This window comes from Leuresthes tenuis, unplaced genomic scaffold, assembly GCF_036924035.1.
Source record: "Leuresthes tenuis unplaced genomic scaffold, fLeuTen1.0.hap1 SCAF_2, whole genome shotgun sequence".
NCBI lineage: Eukaryota > Metazoa > Chordata > Actinopteri > Atheriniformes > Atherinopsidae > Leuresthes > Leuresthes tenuis.
Window position 1 is genome coordinate 21,865,383 of NW_027325356.1, and position 25,507 is coordinate 21,890,889.

The 25,507-nt window shown below is 39.5% G+C and overlaps 1 protein-coding gene across 5 annotated transcripts in view; it reads right to left on the bottom strand.

Annotated features, from left to right (window-relative positions):
* Positions 1 to 25,507, bottom strand: part of plekha7b (pleckstrin homology domain containing, family A member 7b) — a 75,340-nt gene that overhangs the window by 34,849 nt on the left and 14,984 nt on the right. For all 5 annotated transcript variants that reach the window (XM_072380643.1, XM_072380642.1, XM_072380641.1 and 2 more), the window contains exons 4-5: positions 7,383 to 7,466; positions 479 to 590 (exon numbers count right to left, since the gene is read on the bottom strand). In XM_072380643.1, the coding sequence (XP_072236744.1) occupies positions 479 to 590; positions 7,383 to 7,466 (196 nt within the window). The remainder of the gene's footprint in view (positions 1 to 478; positions 591 to 7,382; positions 7,467 to 25,507) is intronic.

Below are 25,507 nucleotides of genomic sequence, written 5' to 3' on the forward strand. Positions count from 1 at the left end.
GTGGGATCTGTTCCCACAACAGCTACAATGTAATATCAAACGTTGGGTGTCAGCCAACTTCAGCATGAGCCGTCACTATTCTGTAGGGTTCTATCCTGTGTTTCTTTGGTATCTCCTTGTTTCCGTGGCAAAACATGTTTAGTGTGAAAATGTCCAAGTTCACTGTGGACAGTGACCATCCATCCCCACTGGATGTGTATATCAGTGTCAACTTAAAAACAGCTTGTTTGTCATCAAAAGGAGATCAATGACATAGAGATGATGGAATCAATTCATCAACATGCACAATAAAAGACGAGATGGCTGCTCAAGCGATTCACTAAATGAAAACATCTAAGTCAGTCATGAGTAAAAAAGACAATCTAAAAAATAAAAAAAAGATATTAAGATTTTCTTTCAATTCAGCATTAAAGCAAAGGATGCATAAAAGTAAAACCCCTTCCTCTTACAGTTGGACTCTTGAGGAAAATATGCTCACCTTTGACCCTGAGGTGACATCCACCGCTGCTGAGGTCACAGCCTTGGAGGACTCTGTGACCATGCCGGGAGATCTCTGATGGGCCACTGACTTGGACATACGGGACTCTATCCTGAAGTTGAGAGGAAAACGTAGAGGAGGATCAGTAACACAGGCAGGATGAGAAGCCCAGAATAATGATATTCCTCCTCAATCACTGCAGTGACAAGCTGTGAAAGATAGCACAGACATGTGCTGAGCTTTCAGATATAAAGGATATGACTATTTCCTGACACCAACACGAGACCTGTCACAGCCAATCGTTTTGCAGTGGATGTGTTAACAGTGGAAACAACACTTCAGTCATACTTGGTCTAACACTCATCCCAGAACACACATCTTATACACACACAGATAATAAGGCAAGGGTTAGGTTTAGGGACAAGGAATGACAAGGAACATTTTCACACTTCATCAGCATTTTGGAACCCAAAAAAACAAGCATAGAATGAATCATAGCCCAGGCCATTTTGTTTTCAGTAACAAGTAGGTGTCAAATAACTCAAATAACTTTGATATATTTTTTGGTGTCCTTGGACCTCAGCCAGCCTTGATGTTTACGATTAATTTGCTGTAGATTGTAGAGGCAAATTCAACAATGAAAAATCATAAAAACAAACAAAGAAAATCAACAGGTTAACTTTTGTGATGCTCCTTGCTCTGTCGTGGAGCTGCTCCATGGTCATCTTGGAGGGCTGACATGGAAAGCGGCTCACCTCTGTCCAGAATGCAAAAGCTGACTCACGTTCATTCTGTATTTCTGTATCTGTTCCATACACCTGATAGAAATTCAGCCCATCAAAACACATCCATGCCCTGTCCGGTATTGCTGTCCACACACTGCACTGTTCCGTGGTATCGCAACACAAGGTCTGCTATGTTTAAATGTACGGGTATATGGTGCATGTGACTCATTCAAAGTTAGTTCAATGTAGTTTTCAAAGTATATCCATAAATAAACATATACTATACTAAAAATATTATACTAATGCTGCTGAATAAGGCATCAAAGTTAGCACCATTGTAGAGTTATCATAAAGTCTCCTCTTTGTGGAGTTTCTCAAACAGATTTGATCTTTCATACCTATGTGTCTGAAACTCTTCAGCATTTTACCTCCATGCTGCTGTGGTCAATATAGCAGTGACTAATATTTTCTAAACAACCCGAAGAGAGAAAGTGTGAAACAGTGTCAAAGCAAGCACCACTTGCTGCCAATGTTTTGAGATCATTTTCCCAACATATATTAGTGTATACAGCATGTATATATGCACCACAGTTACAAGACAAGAAAAATAACAAAAACAACGTCTGTAAAATTCTCCAAACTGACTTTCATCCACAAAAAGCCCCGCCAAAGAGCTTGTACTGAAATAATCTAATTATTGTGTCTTTACATGATGTTACATCATGTGTTTTCAAAGACTTGCATCAGATCCTACGACACAACACAATGATACAGTAAGGCAGGCTAATGTTACAGTTCCTTTATTAACAACTGACAAACTCCCTGAGCTTCATGTCACTGCATGCTCAAATAAATCTCATGGACAGTGTACAAACAAATGTAATTGTTGGATTTGACATTTGCAATGAATATGAGATATGAGCTATTGATATTGGAAACTTGTCTAATGTAGGTAGGAGCCATTTTTGCAGGTGCAGTGGAATCACTCAGTCTTTCTCCACACTGTTGCATATTTCATGTTTGTTCTATACACTTATAAGGAATTACAACAGATTTTCCATCCAGACATCCTACGAACCTCCTGTAAAGATACTGCTGTGTTAGCTTAAAATCTGGAGACTCCAGTAAGTAAACCACTCTGAAAGTGATTATGTACTATAACAACAGTTGTAGTTTGCCAGCACCAGTGGTGAATTAAGCTAACACTCACTTCAAATACTTATTCAAGCCCTCGCAGCAAATTTTATTGTTTGACCGCTTTTTTAAACTGTTGCAGCGTGACTTGGACAAATGATCAAACCTATCCAACATTCATTCATATTCCCTCCCAAAGGCCCACACTGTGACTGTGACTTCCAAAGGTATACGGCTTCAAAGCTCACACTATAACAACTATAATAATCTGGTCCCTGACAGAAAGTAAAAGACAAGTGATATCAAGAAACAATATGACCCGAAAACACTACCTAAAGCTCTAGGTTTGGTCCATAAAATGGTCAATTGCGGCAGCAACGTTGTTGTTTATTTCATCACGACTTGTGTACCATGCTAAAAGTAATCAAGGGAAAACTAGAAAAAGTAGTTATGAATGTCAGAGACTAAAGCTAAGAGCACTGGCAGGGCAAAGGGTGTAAGAGAGAGGCCTACAACCTCAGTGAACACTCATAGCTTGGACTGCGGCCAGTATTTTTACAGGATGTGTCTGTCGTATCAAGGGGACGCTGTTGTTTTATGTGAAGCTTTCATACTGTTTACCACCAGTGTCATTGGAACAGTTCCCTGGGAGATTTGTTATGGCATGTGGATGAGCGGAGCCATATTTCACATCAAGTAGTGCAGAGGAGGGAAACGCACTGAGCTCTGTCCTCCTGCTTCTCTTGCTATGATGGAAATGAAAGCATACTCAATCTGACATTTTTAAGTCCTTTTAGGCGGTGGGTGGAGACAAGAAGAGTTAATTACTCATCTATAAGAGAATTAAAGGTTTGTGGCCAATAAAGGACAGAGGCTGATCAACATTGGGACTGGATAGTGTAGTGGTAAGATTGCCACCTTTCATGTGGGTGACTTGGGTTCAGAGCATGAAAGGTAATACATCCAGTAGGGGTCCTTAGGCAATACCCCCTTACCCTACCTGCCTACCTGGGATATGAGTGCAAGTCGCTTTGGATAAACATTAAACATCTCTATAGGGAAGAGCCTCCTGAAGCTTCTTCCTGCTCTAAAGCTGTTCTCGATCCAATACAGATCTCCCCCCTGGGAGGGCACTGAGTTTCTCCTTACACCTCCTATTCAGATATCACAATTAACAGCAACACTATGTAGTCATGGTGAAGCTGAGCGTGCAATGCAAACATAAACTTGTATAACATCATCATACACACAAGACTCAAGTGAAAAAGCAGACACAAGAGGGAGATGAGGTACACAGAAAACACCTTTAAACATCACTCCACCAGTTTAAAAAAAGGGGGGGTTGTTCATAGGCTGAGTTTTACTCAGCCTATGAAAACTGTTATCTTGTGTCTTTTCTATGGCCTGAGTTTGAAACAGACAGTCTGAATTAAAAAAACTATGGGCACAGAGTTTGATCGATGTAACACAGCTAAGAAGGAGTCGAATGAAAAGTGCTGGTTGTACCTTTAGATACTGTGGGAGTGTTTCTGAGCCTGACCTATACCATGGACTAAAAATGAGCATACTGTACACCTTTGCTGCCCCAGTTTACAGCTTTTTTTTTTAATCTGGCTCTGAAGCACAACCCAATTTCTTAGTGTTACCCCTTCCCATTGTTTTTGAGTGTCCCCTTGCTCGTTGAGCATGTGGGTAGTGGCTGAAATATTCCCCTACAAAATCAAGAACCCATACAACATCAGTTGTCACCGATTTATCTTAAAAATAATATCTACAGGATTTTACCAGAGTTCCAATAAATCATCCTCAGCTGTTGTCATCCTTCATGCATGCAAACTAGGCCTCTTTTCGTGGCTATTGGCAGCAAATTGGAGAGATATAAGAAATATATGGGAATTATCATAGGCTACTTTTGTGTAATTAGCCACGTATTAGCATGAAAAATGTAAGTGACTTCTGTTTCAGTGTTCCCTTATTTGAATTCTGTAACTTGTCCTTGGGAAAGTTCTCAAAGCTCTTCATTTGGTATGTGCCTCTGAAAAATCTCAGTTTGTGGGGCAAAGCAGCCCTATCATCGCACCCTCCCACAGTCTATACCAAGAAGAAATTTTTGTTTGAACACACAAAACGAAAAGGAAAGAATAGGGCTAAGTTGCATGCAAGTGTTGAAATGAGAATGAGTCTTCGTCTTACAGACCGATCTAAACCTAATGCTTAATTGCATTCGTAAGTAACAACACTGTGCTTTGGAATAAATGCAATAGTTACATGACAAGTGCATCAGTGTCATGCTAGTCAGCACATCATTTCATGCCTCTTTCTTATTGGTGGGTCTGCAGACATAGGTCATAACAGCAGTCACACTGTGAGATGATTATCCTACATTGTCCTAAATCCTAACACTTTTGTCCTATCTTTGGTCACATGACTGTTATAATACAATACAATATTGCTGCAATTCTTTTTTTCTTTTTTATAATTTGCCTGAGAATGAACAAAAGAAATTGCACAGTGTGTACCCGGCTTTAGGTTAATCAATGATTCTAAATTGACATTATGTGTGAGTGCAAGCAAACTCCACTTTGTCCCACTCAGCGTCACGTGGAATAGACTCCAGCCCACAGAGGATAGTTGGGGCTGGAGCTAATTGATGGCTGTTTTATTTTTCATCAATATTAGTAGCAGTAGTCATAGTAGAATTAGTAGTATAACAGTATCATTCTTTATTTATTAAGTACAGGTTACGTGCTGTAGACTCAGTATAGTTAAGACACTGTGAAGATAAAGTTATTTAATGCCAAAAATGTTATCAGTATTGTAATTTTAGCATAATTCATCATCATAAACTATGCTTCAAAATGAATACATGTAATATAAAAAGTCAATTATTATGTATAATTTGAGTTTTAAGTTGGTGTTTGAGTAATGAAGACGTTCACATGTACAATATAGCATATTTCAAACAAGCACCACAGCTTCATTGACGATCACAAAGTTAACTAATCCCTGTGCAATATCCCTTAAAACTATGCTGTTACATTTTGAAATGATAAAGTGTAGCTTATCAAATTTGATCCCTTATTCAAAAGGAAGCATTTAAATAAAACACATTCACAAATAGGCATCTTTAAACTGTGGTCATAGAAAGCATATTAATTATCTAACTGAGACACCAAAAAATAAGCTATTGGAATAAAGCTGACGCTATTCTTACTTGTATGAGTTTACACAGATTAGTGCTGCAATTCTTGTACTTAAAAATATGCAGCTGAAGTGAGAGTACTTTTAAACCCTCTTGATGGTATACAAAACCATGGCTCAACAGAACTGAAAAACCGAGTAATGGATATTTTCAAGAAAGGATTGACCACGTAGAATGCAGAAGAATAACAGCAATTAGTCTTGCATTGCTGTAACAGAGCAGCCTTTTAGCAAGGAGACTGAAGAGGCCACATGCTTGTCTCTCCAGGTTTCTGCCTGTAGTGGAATCTTCGCTGTGCACGATCATATAACACCAGCCACTTTAAATACGATCAGACACCTGCTGCCTCGTATTGTACTCTAAACCTGCTGTGTAGATTTGATGGCTTTGCAGGGTAAGATTCACACAACAACATAAAATGTCAATAAATCCAGCCGGCATGCCATGATGGTATGTGTGGTGGTGAATGAAAACAAGGAGGTGCTGCCATTTAATTACATTTTTTCCTTTATTCTCAGGCCCTGCACACATGAGCAGGGGAATATTGACAAATCACAACAGAGTTCTTAGACCCTGAAAAACAAATGTTCAGGTAGAAAAACTACATCCAGGGTGAATATACTTATATACTGTTTATAGTGTTGTGATGTGGACAGGGTAGGATTTTTTTTTGGCTTTCTACGTCTGACTGTGTGCTGCTATCCCCTTCATTTGACATTAGAATATATGCCTCTCTCCCCTTTGTTGACATGGCAATGGGAGACGCTAACGAGTGATTGTGTTAACCTTGTTATCAAGATGTTTTTACATGTTTGCACATAAATATGTAGTTGCACACTAATTATACTGAAGGATGAGAGGTGTCAGAATGTGCTGAGCCTTTAACGTCGCTGTTGTTGCACAAGACAGTGACAATGAAGTGGTTGACAGAGAAAAGAGAGATTTTTTCTCGACTTTGAGTGAGATGCTTCACCCACACATTGAAAGCAAGACAACAGTGAGGAGATCATCTGTTTGAGAAGCACACACTGAACTTTTTAGCAGACGAGGGAAGGTCACGTATGACAGCAAGCACCTTTGGATTGTCAAGAGAAGCGGTTTGGATATTAATGATGCAAGTATGCACCATTGACCTCTGATTATTCAGCTAGATGTCATTGTGGAACTGCTGTTCTGGTTGTGATTTTTTTTTGTTATTTTGTGTCAGTTATGTGAACGATTGAAGAGGGAAGAACTCGAAACACCCATGTTTGTCTGTACAAGACCTTAAAACATTCTGTAAGCAGTAACAGTTAGGTTCTTCCACCTTAACTATATTGAAATGAAAAGCCTTGATATACCAAAGTACATTTAAACAATAGCATAACTGGGAAGATCAACCGGTCATTTTCATGGCTCTCTAGATGTGAAATGCAATCATCTGAAAACACACGTAGGTGTGAGTTCATTACCATAGAGACTTTTATGGCAATAATGTGAAAGAACAATGCCAGTCAGCTTCCAAGATCCAAATCTTGTGTCATGTTACTGCAGTTATACAAATTTATATATATAATAATGATAGCAGGTAATAAATTCTGTTTGATTTAAATAAGTAAACGTGCTCATCCTTCTCTGAGCCTTGGTATGACTGCAGCTCATTTAACTGATGAACAGTAAATTGAAAGTCAGCTGTTTCTTTTACTATGCGCTTTTACTATGCGCTTACTATGTACCCTCCCACACCCCTCATAACATGCTTCATGGAGAGTAGAAACGGGGAGTCATCTTCTTGGACCTGCATCACATGTGCTTGAAATCATTTCTCTACACATTTAAGCATGCAGTACTGGGAGCAGCTCACCTGTCTTGTAATGTGTATTCTGTGTTTTCAGGGGAAATCTGTCCAGTGACAGGATGCCGGAATGATGTGGCCCTCTGGTTGTGGCTGCAGTGCAGAGAGAAAAACGACAAAAAGGGAGAAAAAAGGAGAAAACCAAATGACATTCAAGTCATGAACCATATTTCTTCATAATCAACTCAGTGTTCACTTGTATTTCTACATTTTTGTTTGTCTGCTGGTTAAAGTAACAAAACTGCATTGAGTTTCTAAGCCTACAATGACGCTTCAGTCCACCCTAAAAAAAAACGATCCATGGTAGCACAGCAGCCAGTCACAGAGCTCATATTCTTTTTTACAAAGTGTCGGCTTCAGCAATCTCTCTCAACCAGCTCATCGGGCTGTATTGATTTCAACTAGATGAGGCCATTCATTGCTTTTACTGGAGCATAAACACATATTACTGTCACATGACAGAATAAGAAACAGTGGCCAGTGATAGTGCTGCTGAGATTCAAATACTATGACATAACTATGTAACACTTTGTTCTTATTTATTGTACATTTACATGCAACTGAACAAATATTAGAATGTGGCCATTTAGTTTTGGCATAATAACAAAAACAAAAAACTTTTTTTTTTTTAGATCATCAATATTGATCACACTCTCAATTAAGTCATCCATTTTCTATTCCTACTTTATCCTGTTCAAGGTTGTGGGACAGTATGTTTCCAAATTATATGCAATGTTGCCAAAAAAAGCAACATACCTTCAACCAACCTTTGGTCTGACTAACTGACCCTTAGGCTTTCATCTCGCATGTATTCAGAAATGTATTCTACTGTAAATCTACTACTCATATGGTTTCGCTTTAGTCATTCAGTGTGCTCGTCTTTCCATTTTTTTCTCTCTCTCTCTATTTACCAAAAATAGTAAGCAGAGGAGAAGCCGACAATATCCAGGAGAGGTCACTTGTCACTGGTATTTAGCTCTGCTCTCCATCATGCCCTCAAACTGTAACACATCCCTAAAGATGCAGCTGGATCTATGTGGTGCAACTTGTCAGTGTAGATTCTCAGTCATCCAGGTCATGGTAATCGCAAGGGCTGGAATAAGGGCAACTGGACTTCCTCTTGGTTCTTGAAGACATTTCACCTCTCATCTGAAAGGCTTCTACATTTCTGATAAAGTAGAAGCCTTTTGGATGAGAGGTGAAATGTCTTCAAGAACCAAGAGGAAGTCCATTTCACTGTCTTTGTGCACCGAGGATCATGTAGTGCAACATTTTCAGAGGAGACTATAAAGTTGACACTGATGTAAAAGATAACAATATGTCTGATAGTTTTTTTATTTGTCATCTATTTTTCCTCTAATGCCAGGGAAACATTGAAATATGCATTATGACTTTCTTTAAATGAGCACATATTCTTTAATACGAACATAATAACACTTTTTTTTTAAACTTTCACTTATAAAGAACTTTGATGCAAAAAAGAAATAACTGTTTAAAAAACCCGCTATATCTGTTAAACCATGATGACATTTTAGTGCTGACATGACCAAACGATTTTTTTTTGTCCTTGACAAAATCAAGTGTAAATAAATATCGGCCACCTCCATTGGCTGATGTTATCCTATTGCCGATAGGCCAGTTGCAGTAAACAAGGTGAATATTAGCTGATGAATATGTTAGTAACATATCAGTACATCCCTAATTTTCAGTCTAAATTGGTAGGCCCAGAACACATTTTACAAACTTGTATAAATCATTAAAAAAAAATCAATGTTGGATAGAAACGTGAGTAAAGGGCTTCTTCTTTTTAGTATAAGAGCAGCAGCTGTGAAGTCTCAGTCCTTTTCATCTTGCTTACACTAAAAACAATAATGTCTCAAAATGCAAAAAAAACTGCTCTCAAGTCTGACTTTTGTTAGCAATGCATCTAATTTCTCCTGGGTCTCCTTTTTTCCTCTCCTATTTCCCCTCAATCAATTCCTGTGCTTTATCCAAATGACCAAGTAAGAAATACGACCTCTCAGGTTTTTTTCCTAGATGCCAGTGAATGAAGCATAAACATACATATTGCCTTCATAACCACGAACGGACACAGATAAACAATTGGCTGAGGTAAAAATGTTTACACAATCCTCACTTAAAGCATACCAAGAGTAAAGAAATGGCAATATATCAAGCTGTATAGAAAGAGCCCTCTAAAGGACAGCCGCTGAGCTTTAGTACTATAAAGGTGCAGCCTGACACAAACAGAAAGTGTCTCCACGCTGCATCACCATGCAGCAGAGGGAGGGAAATTAAACTGAGCAGGGTGGAAAGACTTATGTGTTGACATTTCAGCAAAGTTCAGAAGGGAATGATGCAATTCTGCACAAACCAAAACCATGACCTCAACAATAAACTACCTACACATGCATTCTTGTATATCGTGGTAACAAAAACATTACCATGCACACACAGAATTCATTTATGCTAACAAGTCTGCTGAGCTGCATGGGGCACTTACCCAACTGCACCAGCATCCTGTGTTAATTAGGAATCTGTATTCTTTTGAGGCTTTTGTTTTAGCTACATTATTTCTGAACTATTTGTCATGGAATTTGCAGCACACCAGGTCAGTGTACAAGCACTGCAGCACAGAAGGCCTATTTATTTGCAGAGTTAGCTTCCATTAAAACCAGCGAGGACGCTGTTCCTCAGGGGAAGACACACTCCTGCTGTAACACACTGCCTTCTAGATAATGTAGAGAAACAGCTTTGTCGTCAGAGCATGTTGAGTGCAGTTGCCGGAATTACATGTGACAGGTAGCTCTGAATAAATCACAGAGCTACCACACATGAGAAGTTAAAAACAATGCCCAAAATATAAAGGGTCACGTGTCAAAAGATCTTGCAGTGTACTTCTTTCTAAACTAGCACTCGGCCACAACTCTACCATGTTACAGTGTACAAGAGCACTAACAATCAGGTCAAGCGGAGTTTCTGTTTCAAGACTGATAATGAGGACAAAGAATGACTGGAATCTCTTCAGGCAGAGAGCTTCAATGAGGCTTATTTCAGAGCCTCACTTCCAGCTGAGCAAAGAAGAGAAATGACCGACTAGGTAAAAACACCAGACTTGTGACCACAATTTGACCTTATGCACTGACCCCTCAAAGCAACAAATATAGGATTTTGATGTAATCTGGGTTTACTCAACTGTGACCAGCTAGTAATATGAGAACAGAATGGCAGCCTGGTTTTGATTTTATATGTAGAAACTCAAACAACAAGAAGGTGCTCCTTCTCTATATGCTGCAACAACTGGAGTTTAAGTTCATGGCTCAGTCCTAGAATGCCATGCCAGTCTTTTACAATAAAACAAGTAGCTCAGGGTAATCCCTGTCCAACCCAATACTGAGACCTGACAGAGGGAGAGGAGAGCCGATGCTCTGCAGGCTGAACACCTTTGTCTTTCTCACAGCAACAGAAACACAATCAAACTGCTCCACGACACACATTTACTGTGACTTAAGGATGACACCACCCACTTACAGCTTCAACTTCAATTTAGACAACTTACCCTTTCAAAAAGATAATCCCAGGAGAAGCAGATCCCTCTGCCTCTATTAACTTCTCTCCATGCCCTGCTGTACAATCCTCACCTGCTGCGAGATGGTGAATCATGACGAATCATCTGGCTTTGCTGCGAAGTTCACAGAAATCCTCGTGGAATTTAATGTGGCAGGTGAAAGATGCAGAGAGGGTGTCTGAAAGCATCTGGCTTCCACGAAGTGCAGAGTAAACTGGAGCCAGCAGGATGTGAGCTGAAGGGGGAGCTCTTATTCCCTACTTTCAGCTTCTCGTGCGAGCTGATGGAGAGACCCATCTCCCTGTCATCAGGGGAATGCCTCAGTGAATTATCAGATCCTCCTCCCTTTCCATTTTCTTCAACCCCTCTCTCCACCCCTCCCAATCCCCTCCTTTCTCAGAATTACCGTAACATCTCTTTCATGAAAATGCAAGATATGCACCTGCTGTTGAAGAGAACATATAGTACAGTACACTACCTCAAGCATTAATTAAAAGCAAGGTCCTTTGTGTCTGATTTTTTTCCCCTTCGATAACAAGTATGTCATAATTTCTAGAGGGATTCTAGTTAAACTGGTTTGCTGATCATTTTCTCTGATTAGCGCCACTGCAATTTAAGTTTAAAAGTCAAAGGAAATTTTGCTATTTAAAAACTAGTCCTTTATTTGCCAAGTCATCACTGTTTGACAACAATTATTAATCGCTCCATGTAAGCCTTCTAAGCTCACATCCAAAAGAAACAGTGGCACTTTTAATAAGCACGGATTAACTGTCTCTTAAATGCTGACATTGACGAAATTATTACAATTAATCTTAATTAGTTTTGACTTAGAGGAGTAAATAAAAATCATGCTCCAAGTTACAGTTCTATAATAAGTTAAAAGAAATCTGAGCTATTCATCATTTTAAAAACTCAGTTTTACAAAGCGAGGCAACTCTCACTGACACTTCAACAAACACATCATTCTAACAGCACAACAAACATCCATTGTCTAGGCTTGCTTAAACCGGCAGAGGGTCACTGGGGCATAAGCTTATCCCAGAAGCCATAGAGTGAGAGGCGAGGAAATCTCTTGACAGACAGCCAGTCCATCATAAAGGTAACACAGAGAAACAGACAACAATGCACACCAACGCTTCCTTTATCCCAACTCACACATAATTCGCATCAGTTTTCAATACACGGGGTACCCCCCTTTACCAACTTTTCAAACACATGGGGAAGAACCATTCACCATTTTGCAATGGTAACAAACAAACCAGCAAAGCCAGTAGTAAAACATTCTATAGTGGTGGTGGCTCATCAATAAGTAACACAGACCATATATAAAGAGGTCAGGGGTGATGAATGAGATAGACTCCTTGTCAAACCTTGGCACTACAGTTTCTCATTTTCATTTTTTGTCTTTATCTTGACTCTCTTTGCTCTGCGACTATACTCCTTTATTACATATTGAAAGTACTTGGTTATAGTAAAGACAAGCATGAAAATACAGAAAGAAGTTACATTCTATTGAAAACAGATTCACCAACCGTTTCTTCCACACTGTCAAGACAATGCATTATCAAGCACACAAAAAAACATAGCAAACATTTCCAACATCGCCATGTCAATGCATCCCAAAACTGTTAGCAGGTAAACACGCTACTACAGTTTTTTGTGTAAAAAATGGTATATGTAACGGATCAGAAATGTGAACGAGTTGGTTCGATCACATCCCCATTTACAGTCAACTCAGAATCCCCAACTGTGATTGGCTGTTGAAGGAAACTGGACCACCCAGAGAAAACCCCAGCAGGCACAACGGTAACAGAAAGGTCTTAACAGAGGGTCCACACAGGAGCCACGGCACCCACCTCTCAAACCAACGTGGTAATAATAAACATCATATAGTACCATGCATTTATCCAAACAAGTCAATACTCTGCAATTATACTAATAAACAATAATTTCATCAAGTCAGGTTGGTGACTTAATTTCCAAGCTTTATTATTTCCAAATCCGCTGTATTAAAATCAACATTAATTTCAGCGAGCTGCATAAATGATATGCACTGCTGCAGAAACAAGATAGCAAATCAAAGGACGCACATACATCAGGCCAGGTGAGTCACTACAAACATTAGCGGTACCTTGGAATTACAGTCATGTATGTGCACATGATACCACGCACAGGCAACATGAATGTGTTACAGAGTGCAACATAATGTTACGCTATGTTAACATGTTATCACGGTCCTCCAGAAAGAGACCTTGCAGCATCCCAGGCCTCAGAGAAAAAAACAATTAAGCTTTGCTCACAGTGGCCTGTGCACCGTATCCAAAAAAAAAAAGCCATTAATGAGATGAGCATTTAGCAGCAGAATTTCCACATATTGACTGACCTTTATTTGTTTCATAAAGGAACAATGCGGCAGCCTGACATAGCCCCATTTCAATGACATTTGTAGAAAAGCTATCTTGGCACACTCTCCGAAAGAGTTTCAAGACTAAAAGATTCCACTGTTACGCAGTATAGAAAGGAGGGAAAGCAGCTTTACTCTGCATGGATGTTCTCAGTCTTTTCCGCCATCATTACTATCATCACCAATGTTTAGAAGTGCAGCAGTCCCAAGCTGTGCTGACAGTATGACACAGTTTCACAAACCCCACTGCAGGACAGCTCGCTCCCAACATATGTGTTTAGCCTAAAATAGGATAAGCAGGCTTGTTGTCATCCAACAGACCATTCAAGCAGCACTGGGCAAAGACGGGCAAAAGCCAGCCCAATGCAGAGCACAAGCAGGTGCACAGACTTGCATGTGTCTAAATCCCTTGTAAGACAAAAGGTTTGGCAGAAACTGAAAGAACTGTCCCCTTATTAACATTCAACACACTTCTGACTCGGCACATTTCATTGCAGTCACAATTGCCCTTTAGACCATGTTTTTGCCCAGTATAAACCTGATGTGGACTAGCAATCAAGACTGGGGATGAAAGGAAACACTATCTGCTCCAAATGAAATGCTTTACAAAATTAATTATTGCTTTTAGAGAAATTGTTGACCCATCATTCAGAGACTAAAATCGTAGTTGTTGCTCATTTCTGTCACATCTCTTTTCATGCTTGTCCAGTTGAAATTTGCATTTTTCAAGCTCAAACGAGGAAAGAAACAACAACAAATCAATAAATACTGGAGGCTGAGCTCCAAACCCACTTCACTCTCAATTTGTAATATACTGTCACTCAGCCAGGACACCACAAGTATCGTTTTGGTATGATTTTTCAGAATGCTGCGCTCTACATTTTCACTTGACTGTAACAGAGGACTTTCACTCAGGAGACTGTTCAGATCCCATGTAAGACCTGGAATTGTTACACTTTTCTTTGACCTTGTTAGATTTTAGTCACAGTTAGCTAAATTATAACACCTTTCTTAGGTCTAGAGAACAAAAATCATTCATTAGATTGAAACAATAATATTTTTTCAAGTTAAGAAATAATTGTTAATCGGTAATTGGTAACAGTCTCGTTCCATCTATTTCAGAAGCTTATGGATTTCTTGCACGATGAGAAGTGACCTTTAAGGGTACGCTGTGCTCTGAGATGTGACACACTTTCCAAAAAGTCATTAACTAATATTTTAGCTCACCCAATAGAAGGTTTGCACTCTGATGTATCGGTATAAGCGTGTTATGCAATTGTTCCTGCAACTGTCTGCTGCCCAAGGGTAAAAGAGCAAAGGGAGGAAATATAGAACTAAAGCACTGTGGGATCCTCACTTTACCCTTCCCATTGGCAGACATTCAGCTGACAGATAAATGTTCATGAAGTTATTCCACCAAGTTGTGGTTTTTATAATGCTTTAAACCATGACCATAGAATGGCTTTCAAAGACACCAGACGTAGCAGTCAATACAGACAGAGTATGCTGTGACAAAGAAAAAAGTTAGGAAGTTTTCTGTTGGAACATCACTCGGGGGGGGGTAATCAATGAAGGATCCCTGCAGCTTCAGCTCAATAACACAACAGATTTATCCGGTGGCTTACTCAATGAATACTGATTATGCAGAGCAATGACAAGTCATCTTCATTTCTGCAAACAGGAACTGTCAAATCCTATGTCAATGACTGTGTGAGTGAGTGGGAAACAGACTAAAGTAGGAATTCACTCATAAATGAAACTCTTGAATTAAACTAAGTAGAAGGCAATAACCTATTTAGATGCCTTTGGTTTTAATTTCCAAGTATTGCAAAAATGTCCCTTCTTCTATCATTATGTATAACTGACTTATCAACTGTATTAGATTTCAGATTTTAACTAATCGAATCAGCTGTTCTCTGCGGTCCATAATTTCTTAAACACTGTGTTAAAGCTAAATTTAGGGAACATTCAAAGTTCATGTTAAAGACCGATTGGATAAGTGAATGTTGTGAACAACACATGCTCAGAAAAGCTCTTTGAAAGCTGACTTCCGCCAATCTTTCTATAATTTTAAATGAGACAGTCTGTTCGTACATGTTATGTTCCTCCTTGTTGCCTGTACTGAGCTCACTGTTCATTCCCTGATACTAATGGTCTCATCCAGGACCATGATGAATCCAAACAACTACAGACTGTATCTGCTTGTTTTTTGTAGCAGCAAGGAGGGATAAGATAATGCAATATCCACTTGAAAGTGGCAAAAGTGTCTGTGAGTCTTCTTCGCTCACAGACAATACATTTATAAAATATATGGTCCTTTTTCACCCCGACATAATCTATATTTATGGCATAACTATAAATCGGATAGGGACTATCCCTTTTAAAAGATTTATTGTAAAAATATTTAACAAAACACTTCAAGAAAAGCAGTTATAAAACACAAATAAGGCCTCTTTTATATTAAAGTTAAAGCCTATACGGCAGAAATCAATAGGAAGGGGCAAAAAAAATAAATAAATCTCCTGTAACAGGAATGATATACTCCTCTATATTACACTGCTGCATTCAGAATTAATCTAATAAAACTGACACTTTCCATCTTTAGAAATCCTTTCTTTTGTAAGCCTAAACACTGCAGTGGCATATCTGGTTTCAAAGTTCCAATGTTTCAATGTTCCAGGTAAGTGATACAGTCTGCGAAGCAGCACATCAGAAAATGTGGTGAGTTTCAACTGTGGCCCTTCATTGAAAATGGATGTTATCGGCAGAGTTAATCTGCTGATACAAAAATATCTAACACATAGACCATCGAACAAAACGGTGAGATGAAAGAAAACAAACTGAATCTCTCTCTCTCTCATCAACTCTGAAATAATGACCCAAGAACAGCCAGCGGCACTTTTGTCCAACACTTCAATGAGACCGGCACATCAGTGTGGCAGGTTAAAAGTTATTTTGCACTTCTTCACCAAGTCACACACACAAATTGCTGAGCCAAGCTTTTTTCATCAAAGGTATGAGACAATCTTCTGTGAAAGAGCGTCTGAGCACCAATCCACAATTGGCCTGAAAAATCACAAAATCAATTGTGAGGAGGAACATGCCGACCTTCAGCCTCCGCAACTGTGACACACGGCAGTCAGTCACCGTGGGTCTCAAGGGGATGTAGGCAAGCGAGAGACATCAAAAGGAGTCACTCGAACATAATAGCTGAATCACAGGTAGTCCATAACAATCTACAAAGCCACTAAGTGAAAATTATGTGTCAGGACTCAGCAGGGTGACAGCAAAAGCCGCTTGTCTTCTTACAGAACTGTACGGTGGATAATACAATAAGGATTCTCTCAAAGTTTTAGCATGAGGCATGTAAAAAAAAAAAAAAAGCTGCTGTGCAAATTATCTTTAAAACACTATCTGGCCAAAACATATCTACAGTCATGAGAACGATGCGTCACTAAGACTCTGAAGTTTCTCATGTTTCCATAAGTCATCCGTGTTTCAGAATGTGCGTTTTACACTACAGCATCATGTATTTATTATATTTATGTAGTTAAAAGATACCAAATAATAAAATGTCCCAGCACTAGCATACACTACAATACAATAATGAGTAAATAAATACTTTACATGAGTGATAAGAAAATTAAGTCAGTTTAAATGGAAAAATTAGTTGAAATAGCTGGAGATATTTTTATCTTGGAAAAAAAACAAAAACATTTCTAAAAAGAACAAGACCTATTGATTCCTGGAGAGTTTATGTTATAAAAGAACATTTCATAAAAGCTTATTCATTTCCCTTTCTTTTATTAGGAGGTAGAAGCGTAGCTTTCAAACTTTTTTTCTGTCAGTGAAGGCAGCAGAAGCAACCGGGGATCTGATCCATGCTGCTGTCTGACACAGACTGCATCTGACGCTGTTTCTCTAATTCCCACACTAAGTCCCTTTAGCTGTCCTTTAAAAAATTTATTTCTCAATTAAAAACACTTATTGTTAATATACCAGCAACCCAGTCTAGGAGAGAAACAAATTAATGAAATATTGATTATAGTTATATAGCAAATTTTTCTTTATTTGTTGGCTTGCTTGCTTGTTATTGATTTAAGTCGAATTCCCTATTGCAGGGTGTGGAGCGTTGTAGCACTGCATAATCTATAAGAGCATCTTCAAAAACAGCAACAGTCAAATTTCTCACAGGACTGAAATGTCTCTGTGTGTGGACTTCATCAATGAGCAAAAGGCTGTGCAGCCAACAGGGAGGAAGCTGGCTATATTAGATATACTCATGCTGTCAAAGCAAGTTGAGGCTGGGGTCAAAGCAAATTATCACAGGTCAGGTAAAAGGCAATCAGTGCTGATGAAGGGAATTCTGACTGACTCCCTTTCCTAATTTAATCAAAATCATGTTGTAATGTTACAACCGAAGCAAATCTATCTCTTGCCTTTAGAACTCTGAAACAACTTGATGTGATGCCAGACAGGAATACATCCTCGGTCATTCATATGTATCTTCAAAATAGACAGTTCCCAGGAAACTGGCCCTGACTGCAAATATTTGTACTGTAATCAGGCGTGCTCTGGGTCTTTATTGAGACTCCTAAAGACTACCGAAAATTTGGACAATCAAGTTTACCTAAAACAATGGCAAAGCAGATCATTTTCTTACTTTTAAACCCTGAACCACAGCTCCTGCTTGCATTGTACAAATCATGTATAAGCAGCCAAACAGAAGCTCCCACACAAATCACAAAGCCAAACACAGCTCAACACAGATGCTAAAGCTGAGAATGTTGAGAATTGTACTAAGCTCTGTTGGTAGTACTGTGATTTGTAGCCAAATTACAAATCTTCAAGTTACCTTACAATGATGACAGCACATCGAAATCTTAATAAACATAAATCAATCCTCTAATCACAGACAAAAATCTCCAAGAGCAAGTGCTCTTTCTTTATCAAAAGTCACCAATGAAAACATCTTTCAAAAAGTATTCAAACTCTTAAACTTTTTTGCATTTCCTTAAAAAATTCATTTCAACTCAACCAATTCATCCTGTAATCCTTCCAAGGAGCTCCACCCATGTGTAGGAGGCTTAACTATCAAAGCGATGACTGAACTGTCAGCAGAATGAAAAGTAAGAATACAGAAAAACTCAAGGCTCTGATCCACGATAAAAAAATAATCAGACAAGATAAACAGATGGGTAACCCACATCCTCTGTGTGCTCATTGTCCATTCCCTTAACACTCCCATCTTATGAACATTAATACTTTATAGCAGCGATGAGTCACTCCAAACAGTCAGACAGAAATATGTAATTCATCACAGGTCAGAGACACCCTGTACACCCTATGAATGCCCAAAAAACTCCAAGTAAAGACACAGCACAACTGAATTTAAGACAAGAAGAGCGCAATAATGAATTGAGACCAAAAATCTAGCAAATTAAATCATTTAGCATTTATTTCAGGTGGAATGGAAAATGTGGCATCTGATGAAGCTCAGGTAAAAAGCTGTGGGAATTTTACAGGAATGTGTGGATGAATTTGTCATCTAACAAAAAAGTTACTGAAAACAAAGGTGATGATCAATACATATTGTAAAATGTCCTTGATAGCAGCATTTAAGATGGAAAATCAATCCTTTGAAGATTTTGCAAAAATCATATTGTGCTCTTTGGAATTTCTCCTAACCTTCCGCATGTTATAAAGCTATTAAAGCACAAATTACAAAGACAACACAAGAGAGGAACATTCTCTGCCACAGAAGACACTGATCCTGAGCTGCCTTGTTTGTAGTCCAGGGTTACTTTAATTACTTTTCTTGATGAAGTCAACATGAATTTAACATTTTTCCATAAAGCCAGCATAGCAGCTACTTTGGCATACCTAAAAAAACAGAACGACCAGCTGTCTCACACTCTGCCATTTCTTACCAATCAGAGCTCATTCAGCATGTTGGGAGGGAGGGAGGACATAGACAGGAAGTGAAACAGAATATTTCAAACAGAAGGTGACAAGAGGTACAACAGAAATAGTGTAGAAATATGAGGAAAAACAAGGTCTTTTCTGAGCATTAAAACATGTCAAATTACTCTATTCCACTTCCAAAACAAAATAATCAACTTGTAAATGTGCAGAAAATTAACTCCTTTGATAAAAAGTTGCTTTGATTTATAGTTTTTTTTTTTTAATTTGAAACTTAGCAACATGTTAGACAATAAAAGGTAGATATTATTCTCTAAGCAAACCTGATGTGGTTCGCTTTCTTTTTGTCAATGCAGAAGTGAAACGCAACGCAACACCCATTACCCTCCCCCACCATCCACCCGCGGCAATTATGTGACGTTCACACACCATTTCTGTTTTTTAGTAGAAAGATTACGGAGCATTCAAACATCTGCGTACACGTGGACACAGTCATTCACAGAACTACTCTGATCACCCAAGCAGATGAGATGTTTTCAGCGATGAGGTTCAAAGCAAAGTTAGAGAGAAGAAAAGGGAGCAGAGACATAAAAGAGTATCACTCTTACACTTCACTGCATTTGTTATTAATATTCATAGAGGGAACAGAGTCAGAACTGTTAGAGCGTCTTCACTCTGATAAAAACATTTTTATTCATCAGTGATTTGATGGTGTACTGCACAGCCTCTTGTTACAAGGTGCATACATATGTCCACGTAAATGCTTACTTATGTTCCAACAAGGGTTTAACAGGGTTTAAACAACTGCAGCTTGTCGTGAATTCTGCAGATATTCTGCAGCACAGACGTCGGTCAGAGATGACTGTTTATGACTGCCTTCAGAATGAAAGAACAAATCACTCTCAGCAGTGAAAAAGTACACAGTGTTTTAGAGCTTCTTGTATCAGTTAATTGCCTTTGATTCAGTGGACTGAACAACCAGTGTCAGTCACCAAGTAAACACATGCATCTTCTAAAACTGTATTCATCGTATTACAGAGATTCCTACACCAAATGTATAACCCAAACTTACCTGCAGGCTCCCAGTGCCAGCCCGAGGCAGCAGCAGTTCTTGTGTGCAAAGTTAACTTCCAGCATTCTTTTTGTCTCAAGCTCTAAAGAGCTGTCTACTCCCTGATGTTCAACAGCATCAAAAGATGGGACTGCAGCACCAATCCGTATGATGCACCCCAACCAAGACAATCTGTCACACTCCCGTACAGATTCGACTGGGAACGCAGAAACCCAAATTTCATATGTTCATGTACAGATTATCAGCCTGATCTCTAAAACCCCTTAATCCCACACACATCAAAAATAAATAGAATATCCTCAAAATAACTCAACTGTAACATGTATGGCATGAACAGGACAAGATGAGATACAAAAACGCAAGTTCAGTTTGAACTGTTTTTAAAACAATAATCAAGGGCAACATTCAAGTATTTTCCAAAGTACATACCTGAATACTGTAAATATCTGAGCTGGTGATTACCCTATCAAAAGACTGATGGAGACTGGGTCGTTTTAGTGGAGTTATATTTATAAGTGATGACACAAGGGAGAGGAGAATGAAGGCAAAAACCTTAGTGAGGCCTGTCATTCGGTAAGAGCTGCATGTCAACGAATAATTGTTCTGTGTGTCTATTTGAAATAGAATTGGATAATTAGTATTGTCATACAATCTATCATGTTAATAATAAATAGGAAACCCCATCCTATCAGCTTCCTCAATGTGCCACCCTTTACTGCATGATTTTTTTTTTTTTTTAATGTCGCAAAACGAAACATGACAGGCGTAGCTCAGTTTCATTGTATTCTTAAGGATTACATTATTTCAACCCAGTGTAATCCCTGTTTTCTGCCACACTGCATGAAACCAATGTTCCTTGCCAGTGCTATTGTCCATGAGCAGAGGAGGAGACATCAAGCCAGCGGATTCTCTAACAATCGGTGTCAGCTAATGCTCATGTTGTAAAGCATGCCTAAATCCCCTCCACAATTGTCAGAGATTTTATTCTGTCATCCCACCACAAAATACTCTCCACCTAACCTCAGCCCTCTGCCGCATACAGATAAAAAAAAGGTTATTCTAATAATTGGGAGCTGCGGCCTGTAACAAGACAGCAAAGATTTGCATCAAATTATAATGCTGCAGAAAAATACACAGTAAGATATATTTTTCTGACTAATGATCACATTGATTATGGATTCGGTACAGTGGTAATGATAAAGTGTTACTGCATAAGCAACAGAAGCTACTGTTGTGGGAAAAATGATTAGTCTGATAAATTTTGCTGCAGAGGATATTGGCCCTAAGGGTGTTCAAGCTTGTGCAGCACAGCACACATTTTACCGCAGCAGCCCTGTATTTACGACAGTGTTTGCTTCACTGTGTACAGTGTGTAGTTTACAGTACTTTATCAGCAGAGAATAACAAATATATTTCTGCCCTCTTATCAAGACCGCTGCTGCAGAAAATGCAGACTCTGTGTCAGTCTGCATGTGTGATGTGAGCTACCTGTGTTCATATTTAGCTCAGAGGGAGCTCTCTGCTGAACTTCTCATTACAGAATCTGAGAACACACAGAACGCAGTGTAAAAGCAGCCACTGAACACACTCCCACAGGGGCATTACATTACAGTGATATACAGGGCTGAGACAAGTGCTACCCCATGACTGCAGCGCTCCATAGAAGCTACAACACCCAGGCACCACACACTGAAGCCCAAAAAAGGCGCACAATATCCATATGAATGGGAAGAGATTTCTGTGTGATCATCTTGTTATACTATGCAAAATGCAATATGACAGTGTAAATGGCCTCTTGTGTGATCTGCATTTAAATGCACATAAGGCAGTGACAGCAGCTTCTCACAATCAGCTCCCCTTTTAATCAATTAATTTTTTTTTTATGTAACTTGTCTGTACATAACAGACTTGTTAACCACACTAAATAATCAGACATCATGAAATATTGGTTCCTCTTTTAAACCAAAAAGATCTAATAATCTGCCCAAAGCCCACCCGCGTCTCAAAGCATGCCAGCTACTGTATCACATTATCAGTGTTACAAGGAAATTAAACTGATGGATTAAATAAATGACTTGGGGTTCCACTTGGCCGGGTGAGCGTAACTGAATTTAAAAGGCTATTTTTAGCTCGCTGTATCTTGAAAGTGGGGAAAAGCTTGCAGAGACTTGGTGGGCTTATTAAGTCAGGCATCAGTGGAGGATGGGCGGTGGGGGCCACATCCCATGAGCAGCTCTAAAACTCCAACTGGCCTGCAAGATCGAGATTTTACCAGAACCAGCCCTTCCCTGGAATTTCCATCCCACTCAGAGAGGCTGATCTAAATTACAGACTGGGGAACTTAAAAGGTCACAGTCCTAATACATAGAGAATGCACTCCCTTTTCAAATATTTAAACCTTCTGTTAGGTATCATCATAATGCCTATTCTTGGAAGCATCAAGTCTCCACAGAAATGTGCAGTTTGTCAGTGGTTAAGGACAGGTCCCTTCCTCTCCCCTGTACTCACTGGTATTTTGTCCACAGTGCCTGGTTTAGGGGTGCTATTTTTCAAGAATGAATTGTTTCAGCAATTGAGTCATAGACATGACCTCTGGTTAGGTTAGCATCATACACTACATCAAGCAGTACGGCTTTTGGCCACATTTCCCCTCATGACTGAGGAAGGATGAGGAAGGATGTATTGGGTGTAACTGAGCTGTCCTCAATGTTACTGGAAGAGACTTGAATCAGATGTTCAGCAGAGTAGAACCAGACCAAGTTATAGCTGGCCATTACATAAACCATTTAAAACATCACTGCACAAAGACCTGCACGAAACCCACAAGAGGCCCATTGATGTCAGCTGAACACGTTATAAATGTCGCTATATATCCTGCAGTGAAAACATTATTGATTCAAGGCTGGCCCAAACTGTCACCAGTTATCTGCTGATTGTAGGTGAAAATTTTCAGTCTGTTTTTTACAACCCTCTGCCTCTGGAGCTGAGAGCACAGCAGGAGGGCTGACCAATGAGAGAGCATATGTTAGAATGATGAATCGGCTGAGTAACCTTATCGCTGCAGCTGACATCGAGACCCAGATAGAATGGCAATAAGCTTGATATATTTTGCACGAGACTATAACTAGCTGTGCAGTCATAGCCCTATTAAATTTACATATTTAATAAAAGATCTGCTTAAAGTTAATAAGCCTGAAAGTCTGCTATGTCACTTCATTTCAAATCGTGTTATTTCATATATTTAACATTTACATTAAAATAAAGAAGGTTGATGGATGCGTTTCCAAAATCTATGCACACATAACATTTTTGTTTGAGGTCAACAGTAGAAACAGCATAGAGTAAGTAAAAACAGAACTTTGAACAGTCTGTCAGTGAGTCTGAAAGTGTACTATGCAGCAGTGGCGCTGCGTGTGTGAGTCTGTGCATATGCTCAATATCTCCATGGGAGATATGGACAAACTTACAAGGAACTGCATCTCAAGAAGAAAGTTGGGATGAAGTTCTATGTAAACAAGTACATTCTTTTTGAAAAATGTATCTCTGGCACACTCAGATGTGAGGAGGACTGCATCAAGGCTCTGTAACAGTCTAGCCTATCGAGACATCCTGCATTAACCATATGTATCAAACTCAGCCTTAGAGATCACAGATCTGCTGACACCAACACAGCGATCACTGCCCTGGGATCAAGAGGCACTGCAGTGAGCATGTCTCCTCTCATTCCTGTAAGGAATGCCTGCTTATTGATACATGCACTCTCTAAAGGCAATCGAGAGATTTGTATAGCCAACAGCCTTCAAAGCTAGAAAAGCAGATGCTAGATAAATGTCAGAATGCGTCTAAATTCTCCCTCTCCTGTACATATACTTTCTACAAACACTTAACGGCATGCAATCCAAAGCACTTCATCTCCTGCAGCTGCTGGGCAGCTTTAGCAGACACACCTCCTGAGAAGCTACGTAGCAGTACAATCCCACATATGTGTTAGGAGAGGGGCTATGATACACACCTGTGAGTTTCCCCATACACTGGCCGCCTCTTGTACAGGGCGTGTGAGGCTGATTGTCCCGGCTTGCCCAACATGTTAGCTGCAGGTCTGTGATTTGCTGTGCCCGTCTCTGTGGTGCCTGTGTGTATGTGTGTGTACTTCTCTTAGCTGGTAATGCTGCTGTTTGCTGACGTCCTCTGCTGAGCACCGTGGCGTCAATTCATTCAAAACATCCTCTTTCCCGCCTCTCCCATGCTGCTTGGGTGGAGCTAAAAATACATGCAATTACTAAAATGTCCCCCGTCTCTTTATACGCTTGTGATTGATATTATTAAGGCCACTCAAACACACCAATAAATCCTGCAAGAGGCCCCAAAGCATCACGTAAAACCACAGGTACAAAGCACTATCCATAACCTGTGCAATCATAATCAAATCTCTCTCTTATTTCCTCCCTGTGGTGGTAATCTTTCTCTCCTCACCTCTGCTCCTCTAATGTATGCATCTTTCAGCAGAGCTCTGCTGCCTGAGCACCTCCCTGAACTGGACACTCTCCCTGCTCCTTTCCCTCTGCATTCATGCGGGAAATACACAGCAGAGAAAGGGAGGATAAGGAGGAGGGAAGGAGGGAAGAAAGAGGAAGGAAAAAATATACAGAGAGAGGAGGGAGGCAGAGAGAAACTGAGATAACAGGCAGAGAAACTTTACAATATGATGTCCTATGTGCTTAACTGTTATTTTTGTTTTTGGCAGGTTTATGTGATGCAGTGATAAGATGAATATTGATTATAGCCAGCATCACTTTTTCAATGGCTATCAATTCAAAACTTGCAAAAGGTGTTCAAATGATTTTCCTTTTTTTTTTTTCCCCAACAAAAATCTTTTTGAATGCATTACAGCTCCCACAGTGCTTCAGCTCCAGATTGCATTGCAGAACGACGGCGTCCAACAAGCTCCCTGTAAACAGCTTAAACAAGAAGTGCTGCCAGATGTATCCAGATGACATGGAGGGGGGGGGGGGCAAACAACATGAGAAATGGAAGTGAAGACTGGGCTATGACCCAACAGCTGAAGAGACTGATGACTCCGCCATGCTACAAATGTCTTCTATCAGCTAATATGTGGAGTCATGGGTGAAAAATGTTTTCCGCACCTGCGAAGGAGTCAGGAAGTACAG